General features: G+C 36.0%; 1 protein-coding gene and 1 pseudogene across 1 annotated transcript in view; one reads left to right on the top strand and one right to left on the bottom strand.

The window, feature by feature from the left end:
• The window catches only part of GPR158 (G protein-coupled receptor 158), a 313,167-nt gene that overhangs the window by 276,904 nt on the left and 23,398 nt on the right, over positions 1-12,865 (bottom strand). Inside the window, exon 2 of the mRNA XM_016124940.2 lies at positions 8,130-8,235. Within this exon, the coding sequence (XP_015980426.2) occupies positions 8,130-8,235 (106 nt within the window). The remainder of the gene's footprint in view (positions 1-8,129; positions 8,236-12,865) is intronic.
• LOC118609257 lies at positions 11,491-11,609 on the top strand (annotated as a pseudogene).

The following is a 12,865-nucleotide window of genomic DNA, read 5'->3' on the forward strand; positions in this document are numbered from 1 at the left end:
TTTAATTTTGAGGTTTTTGTTTGTCTGCATTAGCAATCTTTACTGTACGCCAAAAAGGAAAACCTCTCTGAGTATAGCAATAAATCTGCTACCTCTCACAGATGCTCTTAAGATTCTTCAAATTCACTCTCTCCATTCTCTTTGTCCCTACTTTATAAAGTTCTAGATAGAGGCACCACTAACAAAAGATAGATTTTTCTTTTGAGACTGCACATGCCTGCCCTTTTAATCTAATCACCTTATACAAATAGTGAGCTAGCTATACAAATCACTCAGCACATAATCCCCACAGTTACAAATTTCACTTCTCAAAATTAAAAGGGCTTACTTTAAGGAGAAAAAAAAATTGTCTGCTTCTTAGCAATTCTCTACTCTTCTACTAAATACATTCCAAAAAGACTTTCTTGCACAATGTCATTTTTTGCTATACCCCAAAATTTTTATTAATCCTTAAACCATACTAGAGAACCTGCTTCTCATCCTTAATATATATCATGGATATCATTCCATGTCAATGAATGAAGAATGATATCATCATTTTAAATAGCAATGTAGTATTATTTTTGGCTGCATCATAATTTATTTAACCAATTCTTTGTTGTTGTGCATTTAAGTTGTTTCCAAATTTAACTACAACAGATAATACTATGATGAGTTGTCTAGTACATCTATATTTATGCCAATTTCTAAATACTTTCTTGGATAAATGATTCAAAGTAGAAATATGAAAAAAGAACAGATGGAACAAAAGAGTATGTACCTTTCAATAGTGATATTTTACCATATTCCCAGAAAGTTTGATAACAACTTGCATCCCTACCAAAAATTCATGAGAATATCCACTTTGCAAAATCCTCACCAACACTAAAATTATAATTTTTTTTTTATTGTTTGCCAATCCAAGAAGTAAATTCCTGCATTTTTGGAAGATTCATAAAGACTTGTTTTTATAATAGAGATTATTAATTTCTATGTCTTAAAATTAATGTATAAGATTTTAGTTCTTTAGCAAAGTTGATATGAAAAAAATGTTAAAGTTGGCTGATGTATTTTTAAGTTCTCTGGTTCCCTCTAGAATAAAATTACTTATTTTAAATTATGGATTTCCTCTGTCTTGTTCATCACGTAGCTCAAGCCCCTAAAAACTGTGCCTACCATTTGGCAGTTGCTAATAAATATACACTTGAATGAATGAAAAAAAATGAATTCGAACTCTACTAATCTGTTAGGAAAGATGTTCCATGGGAAAAAAGCATATATCTTCTTAATCATCATTATAATTAGAGTAATTCAGCAAATTTTTAAAGTGGGCCTCAGAGAAGCCAAGTATACCTAATTTGGGACGAATAGACTAAAGTCAGAACTGGGTAGCAAGAGACACTGTTAGAAATAGTGGTCTAAGAGTTAACCAGAACCCAACACATAAACCAGCTATCAACTTATGGACATAAAATAAAAAATTAAAAAGTAACAAAACCTTAGTATTCTAATAGTGATTTTAGATTTTCCTACCAGAGATCACCCTTCTCTCTCCCTGTTTCTGCACCCCCACCCCCTAACGCCACCCGTGCCCCTCTCTCTCTCTCTCTCTCTCTCTCTCCTATCTATTTCCCTCCCACCACAAGATGGCGATAGCCACTGGTGAACTCTTGGCTTAGCTGCTGGAAACATCATTATCTGAACAAGACAGCCAGAATAAATCTGTTTAGGGATTCCTAAACCTAGTTTTGGAACAATTCCAGAATATCTAATACAAATAACTCTCAGGAACATTGTGGAAAAATTGTGAAAAAATATACTGTTTCTATACATTGTAAAAAAAGACTATGTAACAAAATCAAGCAAGTTAGGGCTTTACAACTTTCAAACAAATGGGGATCCACATGGTAGTGATATGGTCTCTTTTCCTTAAGCCTAGTAAAGCAAGGATACTTGACTGAACCAGACGATATTTAGTCTAGAAAAAAAGACTTAGAAGCTGACTGACAGCAGTCTTCAAATATCTGAATGGCTACTACAAAGAAGAAAAGTTTAACTTTGTTTTGGTCAATGCCACTGAAAAATCAAAAGTAATAGCTATGTATTATAGGGAGGCCATCTAACAACAGAGCAGGCTGCTTCCGTTAATTCGACCAATGTGTCAGACATTGTGCTAGGTACCAGCGAACACCTGACCATTGCCCTGTATTCTAGTAGAATGGTGTGACATCACATCAAGCACATTTGGTATCAGTAATGAGAAAAAAGAGAAGTTTTACTACAAACACAATGAAAATTTAAATATCTGAAAGATTACCAGTATTTACTTTTCTCGATTTACTGAAGACCTTTATAATTTTCAGTGTAAAATAATGCCATAAACAATAGTTTGCAAGTTTCTCATTATTTATGTTCAACTGAATTAACATAGTAGATCATAACTATTATTGCATATGCCAAAATTTATTTCAAGTTTGTCCTTAAATGTCCCCTAGTGAATTTAAGGGCAATGTTACTGATTTGACTGTATGAGGAAATTCAGGGATTTGGAAGGTTTCAATAGTCTGCGAGTTCTGACTATGCTGTAAGCTAGACCATATTCCAAAGCATAGCTGTCTACACTATCCAATATGGTAGTTGCTGGTCACACGCAGCTATTAAACATTTGATGCCAGAGGGGAGTGGGAAGAGGTAAAGGGGGTCAAATATGTGGTGACAGAAAGAAATCTAACTATGAGGTGAACACAGCGTAAATATATATATATGTGCCTTACTGTTAAAGTGTACAGGGGAAATTTATTAGATTTTGTTAACCAATGTCACCATGAATGAATGAATGAATGAATGAATGAATGAATAATAAATACAAACATTTGAATCAGGTTAGTGAGGCCAAGGACCTAAATTCTTAAATTTTTTTTTTTTTATTTTAACTGATACAATTCAATAGCCATATATCACTAGTGGCTATCGTATTGGACGGCACAGTTCTAGAGATAAGTGAACAATAATATTTATAAAGCAGAACGTCTCTAGAGAAAAGAAGAGTAACGTGAGATTGCAGCATTGAGATGAGCACTAACATACAGCTGTTTCCAAGTAATTTCACTCGATCACTCCAGGAAAATACTTTAAACCCTGCTACAGCCAATGAGTAAGCTATATTCTATACATGAGGGCTTTCAAAAGAGAATGATTAACTCCTTCTGCTTTCTTTAGATTTTTGCATTAAATTTCTTTCCTTGTGTATGAAATGATACCCCTTCTTACATTTTTAAATGTTTAAAAATGTATTTTTAGAGATTTATTAACTTATATCTATTGGAGTAGTAAGGAGTTACAAGCAGATCTTCATCCAATACAGTCAACAGAAGAAAAGAGATATCAAAAAACTATCTTTGAGCTTCACAAAGCCATTGGCTGAGCTGATGACCCAACCATTCTGGTGATTCTGGATAAAACAGCGAATCTGAATAACCTCATGAAGTGGTCTCCAAAGCAGAAGTCAAAGCAGAAGAGGTTAAATGGTATGTGAGAAGAAAATATTAGAGCTTCTATTTATATTTAAATTTTATATTTAAAAAAATAAATTAAGCTTTGCTAATATTTAAGACTTGGATTGATATTATTGCCGTTACGCAGTCCACATGTCATATGACCACAATATTGATTAGGCACTTAAGATATCCTGAGGAAAATTGGGAGTTTCGAGACAGAAATACTGACAATGGTTTCTTGATTCCTTCATTTGCTTTCAATTTTTAATTTATTACCATTTATATTTGACCACTGAGGTGGATTTATATAGTATACTATGTGAAATTTTAAAAGTTAAAACTCTTCATAATGAGATGGTGTATGACCTGAAAAATCTTTTCACACACAAACATTTTCCAATTATCTCAAAGTGAACTACATGTTTCTGAATTCAAAGATTAGTTATGCATCGTTCTTTACAAAATAAAAGACAAATGTTCCAAATTTGCTGACCTGCTCTGTGATGACAACTGGTTGTCAGCAGTGTCTAAGCAGCAGGTATTTTCAAAATAATATCTAAGCTGTTCCTTTAAAGTAAAAGTGACATTTTAATAATCCATGAGAAAGCCTTTTGAAGGGAACATTTTGAAAATGGATATTTGGAAATATTTTCAAGGCCATGTGGTTTTGTTGCCAAAAGCTATAAATACTCACATAGCCATATAGTTTAAACTTGGAAATAAAATGTCCTAATCTGTTTGAAAATATTCCTTGTGAATGTTTGAGTGAATTTTTAACATACTCCTTTAAAATATTAAAATGTCCAACTTTCCAATTAGTTTGCGGGAACCAATTGAAAGGTAAAATGAAATCTTGCCAGCTGTATTTCTGTAAAAACCTTTGCAAAATTGGTAGATGGAACTGAAAATTAAACACTGTGATTTAGCAAATAGAGTCAATAATTTATTTCTTCAATTTGAACTGACATATCCTTGTGAGGTATCTTTTCAACTATGACAGATATTAAAACGAAGTATAAAAATAAACTGAACTTAGAGACCTCTGAATCACTGCATTACTAAGTATTAAAAATTTGAAAAATGATGCAACATAAGCAATCATGACACTCTGAAAGTTTTTTTAAAATTGTGATCAATTATATTTCTCTTATTTAAGACATTTATTTTTAAAAAATATAATATGCATAAAAATATTATTTCACCTTTATCTCACTCCGATTAAGTTTTCTAATTTATAGTATGCAGAATATGTGAGTATAACAAAAGATCCATTTATACTTCGTAGGTTAAAAATATACATATACTATGGCTGACTACTTAAAGCATTTTTACTAATAGAATATAACAAAAAAAAAGTTTCAAGGCCATTGTCCTAATGTTTCCTACTTCAAATAGTGTTTTAAATTTTTTCTTCTAATGAAAACAAAGCAAAAGAATACCTTAAAAACAGAAATTATATAGATTTTAATGTTTTAAGAAAATCACTCTGTAATAGATTTTGTGTACTCAAGGCAAATAAATATATAAAAAATAGGTAAAGAATTATTTAAATAGATACTGACAACATGATCAAGTCCATGTTGCAGTAATCTGAATCAGTTATAAAAACTGCCAAAATGATCCTGCAATCCAACTCAGTGTTGTCAACTACATCTTGTTTTATTATGACCTTCAAAAAATACTTGGTGGTCTCCTAGACTCTGTAATGACTCATACCCACTGAATAATTATTTTCTTCACACACTATTCTATGCCTTTCTAAAGTGCTCCTGAGGCTTTTGTCTTTAATCACATATCACTTATTTGTTTCCAGTATCAGACTTGCTATTCTGGTTTAAGATGCCTTGGAGGCTAAAAGTCAACACACTGGAAATTTTTTTTGCACCAGAAAAACATTTTAAGTAAAAAATTTGCCTCAATTATAACTTTGATATTTGTAACTTCCTCTAGTATTTACAAGAGAAGAATGTTAAACATTGGCAAGATAAAACCCACAATAATCACGATGAGTGTCTCTGTTTCTAATGATATGGATAGTCATAAAGGCTGGCCTCCACACCCTACAAAGAAGATTCATGTTTACTACTTCCCAAAGTAAGTCAATTTACACAGGGATTCTTGGAGTCCATAACAGAAATGTGTGACAAGGAACAAAGGAGAACTAGTGCAGATGAAAAATGCCCTTCCATTTACCCAAGGAGTAAAAACTTCAAGAGGAGCCAGTTCATAGTCCCCAATTCACATAAGTATAGGGAAGGAATTGAAAGATTATTACTAATCTTTAGACTGATAATGTGGTATGGAACTGTCTCAGGTGCCCTGAGTGATGAGTATCAAACACAGGACCTTAGAGAAGCCCAACAAAGAAGTGTGAAGAGTTCCATGACAGCCCTGTGTAAGTCAGATCGAGCACCACCCGGCCTCATGGGCCTGGACATGGGCCAGGATACCAGAATCCCCTACTCCTAGCTCCAGTACCTAGGCAAAAAAAGGGGGTGAAGGGACCCAGAGTCGAAGTCTTATAGATATTTCAGTGTTTGGTGATGGCATTTCTTTATTATTGAATACCTTTCTGGGACATTTTAAAATGAGATTCATTGAATTATTGGTAGTTTTAGAGGATACATTTTTCAAGTTTTTCCTAAAGGAATTAAATAAATATAATGCTCGCATATATAACCCCCGAAATTGCACATTTCAACTTAATCTTTGTTAACCAGAATAGAGGATCATATTTTATCCTGAAATAACTTAGTTTATTTGAAAGCTTTTTAAAAAATACAACACCCAGAAAGTTAATAATCCTGATGCAATGAAAATAAATCAATCTTCCAAAAGGAGAAAGTGATTCTTTCAATATGACTACCCAGTCAAATAAATAGATGTGTTATAAGGAAGCAAAAACTCCACCAAGATTATTAGGGGATAGCAGCAACTGTAACAAACTGAAAAATAAATATCTCTTTGTTTCTAAACAGATTGCTTATTGAACCACCCAAGAGCACCACTGAAACAAGGCTATACAGAAATGAATACATACAGATCAATATTCACAATATGATACCCATGCAGAAAAAAAATTCCACTCTGGCTAAAAGACAAAGCTAAGTGGCTATAAGCCTTTGGAATGGAGACATAAGACATAAACCAGATCAGTGACTAAAAGTCATATCTTTAGAAATAACAGAATCATCCAAAGGAAGTGGATATTCAGAAATGTCCAAAACTCAAAGAATAAAAAAAGGAGGTGAAAGAGGATCTTAAGTTTTTTGACTTGACAAGAAAGAAACATTTCCTTGCATAACTGGGTCCCATTTGGGGGGGGGGGGCGGTGGAGGAAGTGAGGGATGTGTGAAGGTATAAGAAAACATGGGAGAGAGTGTGAGGATGTTCAGGAATGCCCATAGGGTACTAAGGAAGTGGGGGTCATGGGGATATGGTGGGAAATGTGTGATGGATTTAGAGGTATGTGAAGAATTAGGGGGGGGTTCTAGGGAGTTTAGTGGGAGGAAGGGTTGGGGGATATTGTGGTAGGGAGCAGGCGGGCAGATGGAGGTGTCTGTGGAGTACAAAGGGCAATACGGGAAACTGCAGATTATTTAAGGAATGGTGGGGGTATGAAAGTATGTGGGCTGTGAATTGACAGGATATTGGGGTGTTTCACAAGGGAAACATGTAATGGGCATATGTACATACATGTATAGCTATGTACATGTCTGTGCACTTTTTTGTTTGTGTAATGGTACAAATGACTACTTATTGTTAATTTTCTCTCTGATTTAATATTCCTTACCTTAAAACTGTATTGTGTACAACCATCTTTCACAAGGGTCAAAAAATTAAAATAAAAATATAGATTACTACCTTTATGGGACTATCACCTATACTTTAAATAAATCAAGCTGACTCTCTTTACAAATTCATGAATGCAATGTTGGGAGAGCCCAAGTATTTAAGAACAAGAACTTCATTGTACATTTGTTTCTTAACATTTTGGGACCCCAGAGATAGATTACTGAAAATGAAATCAGAATTTCATCACATTTCCTCTCTGAAATTACAAAAGAAGTGACAGTCTTATTGCCAGATGCAATGCTCTCCATGCCTGTTCCTAACCAACCATAGTCCCATAAAATATAGCATGGATAGAAGTTGAAAATTGGAAACACACACACAAATACATACATTTCCCTTCCAGGTCTCTGTATACAGTTTTCTCCTTGTTTTCAAAAATTTCCTGCCATGTTTTCTCTATTGCTTTTCTAGCAGAGGGCAGTGTGTCTGAATAAATAACATCGAGGTTTTAACAAGCATCATATTCCATTAAAATGTGCATAATCTGGTTGACTCCTCTGGGACAGGTTTTTTAACTTCACTGCTATTTTAATTTCCAGCCCCTTTTGAAGAATAGGGTCAGCCTTTGACCAATGCCAAACTTCAGACATAATTTCAGTTTCAGCCTTCTCTTGGTCTTCAAATGAAAAGTTATTTTGTATAAATTTCATTTCTTACTCCTTTTTTCAATTCATTTGGCAACATTCAGACCTGCATAGATTTTTTTCCCAGTAATATGTCTCTTGTTCACTTACGCATACAAATAAATACAATATATCAAAAGTAATCTATTTCTGAGCTTCTGATTTCAGCTCTTACCTCGGAATTGTTAAGGTGACATTTGTGAGTTCCTGAAAACCAGCCATCACTCGAACATTGGTCAATATCCACTTTCTGAAGATTTATATCAACTTTCATTACACCCCTTAAAAACAGAGAAAGATAAAAAGAGCAAATTAATCTCAGCCTTTACAGTTTCTAACTCTATATTCTATCCTGGAAATTGGACAAAATGGCATAACGAATGCACTAAAAAGTTTCAAATAGCCCACTCATATTCAATTAAAGTATACCAACTGAAGAGAAAGACGATAGAAGAGAATCAACAAGTTATTAGTTTTATGTAAGTCCCAAAGGCAGAAACTCTGTATTGTTCACTGTCTTCCGCTCCCTATACAATGCTTGGCACACAGTAGGTACTCAGTTTGTTGAATGACTGAACTCCAGACAGTATTTCTCTAAACATGATAGCAAAGTTCACTGAAATAACACCTTCTCCAGTAATTCTATTCAAGTATTAAGCCAAAACAAAGTCCTCATCTCATTTCTTTCTACTATTTCCATTGCAGAGCTGGAATGATGAGGTTGAGAGGAAGAGCATCAGGGAGGGAGGAGAATTATCAGAAAATTAGCACCCCTTTCCTCTGATCTTCTATAGCAATGACTTTAAAAAGCCCTGTAGGTCTCCCAGTATAAAGTGATTGTTCAGATGAACACTGAAATGGAAACCCAAAAATTATCATAGAAAACTTGCAAATCCTTCAAAGAAGACCTCAGTTTGCAAAATCCTACTATTGTAGATTATAATTTCACAAAACAGATGCTCATGTGAAAAATAACTGGATTCCAAGGCAACCTAATGCCCTAACCCAGTCCACTGCTTTGCTCTTTCAATGAGCATTTATTGTCTGGTGTGCACATATCATTATGGGCTGCTATGTAGGTGAACCACATTGGCCCTGCCCCCAAGTAACACCAAAAGGTATAACACATTTTTTAAAGTATCAGAATATTTAATGGAGAACAAATGTTAAGTTCTGAGGAACTTGGGGTATAGTAAAAATTCAATAAACATTTGTTGACTTGTTGATTGCCTTCGCTACCAGGACTTTCCATAGAACTATGTTCCACATTGGTTATGTCAATCATGTTAGCTTATTAGAGCTCTACTTTATGCTCTTTGGAAAATAATATATTTATTCTTTCATTAATTCAATATATATATACTGAATGCTTACTATGGGCCAGAATTGTTCTTGGCCCCTGAAATACATTAGTAAGCAGGAAAAACTCCTGCCTTCCTGGAGCTTAACTCTGATTTGTGACAAATAATAAACAATGGCTATAACAAATAATTATGCTATATATTACAAAGTAAAAAGTGCTATAGAGAAAAAAAAAAAACTTGAAGCAGGTAAAGTAAATAGGAATAGGAGATGGGTAGGTTGAACTCTTTTTTAAGGAGTGGTCAGGATAAACCTGGCATAAGTGAGATTTCTAAATCAACATTCAAGGTATAATTACAGCAGGTTTGTAATCACACTCTAGACTACAGTCATCGTCAGTGACATAAATTTCCCACTGGACTCCTACTGTCCACAAGATTTTGGTATTTTCCCATGAATGTCTTATTTAGAAGGCAATTGTAAGTAGTAAGCTAATAAAAATAAACATTTCTATTTGTTCCACAATTTTAGTAATAATGAGGTAAGTTTTCCTCAACTATCCCGCTACATTGAGTTTTTCATTGCCAGATAGAAGACTCAAAATCTTCCAGCTCCCTCAAGGACATGGGTAATTTGGGATTCCAGGAGGCTACAATTGTTATGGTCGCTTCTCTGAGAAAACTGGCTTAAGAAATTGAGATTTCAATTGCTGAGAGTTTTCCTTCTTAATTCCAGGTTCATACACAGGAACCGGAAAGTCACGGCAGACTTTAAACTCAACTCACGAAGCTTTCTGGGCTTTGTGCAAAACCACCCGAGGTAACCAGGTGTGCTTTCACCAGCGGGGAAATCAGCGCTGACTCATCCTCATTAGCGCCTCCGCCTGGGCGCTTGGAGACCTATGAGGCCCTAGGGAAGGCACGCTGACTTCCTGTGGGGAAACTGGTGGCTTGAAGGATTACATGAGATGAGAACATTCTCATTGTGGTGAAAAGTATCCTGCTGAAGGTGGCCCAGAGACACGCGCCCCCACGCGCCCCCACGCGCCCCCACGCGCCCCCACGCGCCCCCACGCGCCCCCACGCGCCCCCACGCGCCCCCACGCGCCCCCACGCGCCCCCACGCGCCCCCACGCGCCCCCACGCCTAGCAGACCAGCCTGAGCGTACCGGCGCGCCTGCGCACTGCGTCCCTGAGCGCGTGCCTCTGAGGCGGAAGTGCCGCTCCCACATCCGGTGAGCGGGTGCCAATGGGAAGCACCAAGGGCAAGAGAGTGGCTGCCGGTTTGCAGACAAATGGCAGAAAAGCGAGGGCCAAAAAAAGCCTGGTAAGTGGCTTCCAGAAAATTGAAAATGTACCAAATAATAACTTCCAAATACCTGAGTGCTTAGCTGAGCTGCAGACCAGCATTTTCCTCTAGTTGCCTCTCTGACGCCTGAAATGCAGCACGCCCAAAACAGATTCATCCTTCACTCAATTTTGCAATTCACCTAATGCTCTCCAGGAATGGGCTTCCATCCTCCCAATTATCCAAGTAGATAACTTGTTTGTTATTTAACTCACCCACCCCAGTCAAAACAATTGCCAAGTTCCCGAGATTGTACTGCCATCATGCTTCTTGTAACTTGGCCCTTTCTCTCCTTTTCTGCTACCACTGCCTTGGTTCATACCTTCATCGTTCATGGGGCTAAAAGTTTTTAATAATAGCTTACTAATTTATCTAGCATTTCTTCAGGTAATTAGGTCCTGAAGCTTACACAGTTTAGGATCCTTCTTTAAGAAACATACAAAATCATGAATACAATGTGACCCTTGACCCTACATCTTTGAGTTATAACTGCTGGATAGTTACTAAGATTATTACCAGAAGCCATTCTATACCAAGATGGCTAGCAATAACTTAGCTATATACAGGAGTAACTACGACTACAATTTTAATATCTATTACTAAACATAGATTAAATGATCCTGAACTTTCCCTTACCTGGTTTCCAAAAACATTCACAGCCTGTGTAGAGTATAATGGAAGCAAGTTATAGTAGACCATTGCATTTAAAATAGCTTCATATTGCATTTTACTAGAAACGCCGACCACTGAAGTCATTGTTAGTGCCCATTCCAGGACTCTAGAGTTTAAACATCATACACTGCTATCTTCAAAACATAGAATCTGTTCCTGACAATTACTTGCTCAAAACCAATATTTCCCACTCTCCTAAAGTATAAAAATCTAAAGTCTACAGTCATGCTACTATGAACAAGCCCAATCCCAGCTGATCTCAGAAGCTAAGCAGGGTCGGGCCTGGATAGTACTTGGATGGGAGACAACCTAGGAAGACCAGGTGCTGTAGGACTAAGAAAATTTTATAAAATAAGGGATTATAAGCTGACAAGATCCTTACAATCTGTGAGGTCACCCAAGGGTTGCCTCACCTAAAAAAAAAATAAAAAATTTAAAAATAAGCTTTTAAAAAAAAAAGAATGAAAATCCAAGTTCCTTGGTATAACATTATATTTAAGCCCTTCTTACTTCTAACTTTTCCAACCACTCTCCTGCATACATTTTTTTTTGTTCCAGACCATTTAGAATAACCATAGGTTCTAAAAATGTGTGCTCTCATAAAATCATGCTTTTATAGTTGTCTTTATACCCCAAGTCTCTTTGCCTAACCTGTGCTTATCTATTATAATTCCTACCTGACCCCTTTCTAAAGCCTTCCATGAACTCCAAGTCTGATTTAGAAGCTACTTCCTTATTCTCCCCATAATACACTGTGCTTAGCTTCTTCATATCACTTAGTACACCATAATATTTTACTTATGATTTTTTCCCCACCAGACTAAAATTTCACGGGCCATGTCTTTACATTTTCCCTTAATTCCTATATCAGCCCACTCCCATTGTTAACCTTGAAAAAACTGCAGATGGTAGAGAGAAGCAAGGAGTAGCTAAACTAAACTAACAGAGAGAGAGAGAGAGAGAGAGAGAGAGAGAGAGAGAGAGATTGGTTGGTTGAGAATACTCAAGTAAACTGAAAACTATCATGAACTTATATGAGTGATGGAAAGAAAGACTAGATAGTTTGAAGGAATGTTTCTGAGATTCTGCTTTTGCTTCTTTCCCATGTTACCCTAGACAATAATTCCTGCTCCATCACAACACATATAGTCAGTAGACATGCTGAAATAAAGAAGTGATAAAAACAAATGCTGATAGACCAACTATCATCAGTCATTTACTGCTAACAGATAACTAGAACAGAATCTGGTGCCTAGAAGTGGGTTGCCAACATACTGAAAACCTAAAACTTGTGAAACTAGCTTTGGGACAAGGCAGCAGCAAAAGCTGGAAGGGCGTCAAAGAGATGGTTAAGAAAAGTGGGAATATGTTGTTGACTCTTGAAGGTCAATGAGGAAAATGGTATTGGAAGCAGAAGAAAAGGGGGCCTTTGTTACATAGTAAATGGAAAGTTTGGCAGCATTGTCACCTGTGAACAAATGAATTTGTGGATCTAGCTAAGGAATTTTCTAGGCAAAATACAGAGAGTACTACCTGGCTTTTTCTAGCCGACTATGATAGAATACAAAAAGGGTGACATGGGCTAAAGAA

The sequence above is a fragment of the Rousettus aegyptiacus genome, unplaced genomic scaffold, assembly GCF_014176215.1.
Source record: "Rousettus aegyptiacus isolate mRouAeg1 unplaced genomic scaffold, mRouAeg1.p scaffold_m13_p_10, whole genome shotgun sequence".
In the NCBI taxonomy this organism is placed as follows: Eukaryota; Metazoa; Chordata; class Mammalia; order Chiroptera; family Pteropodidae; genus Rousettus; species Rousettus aegyptiacus.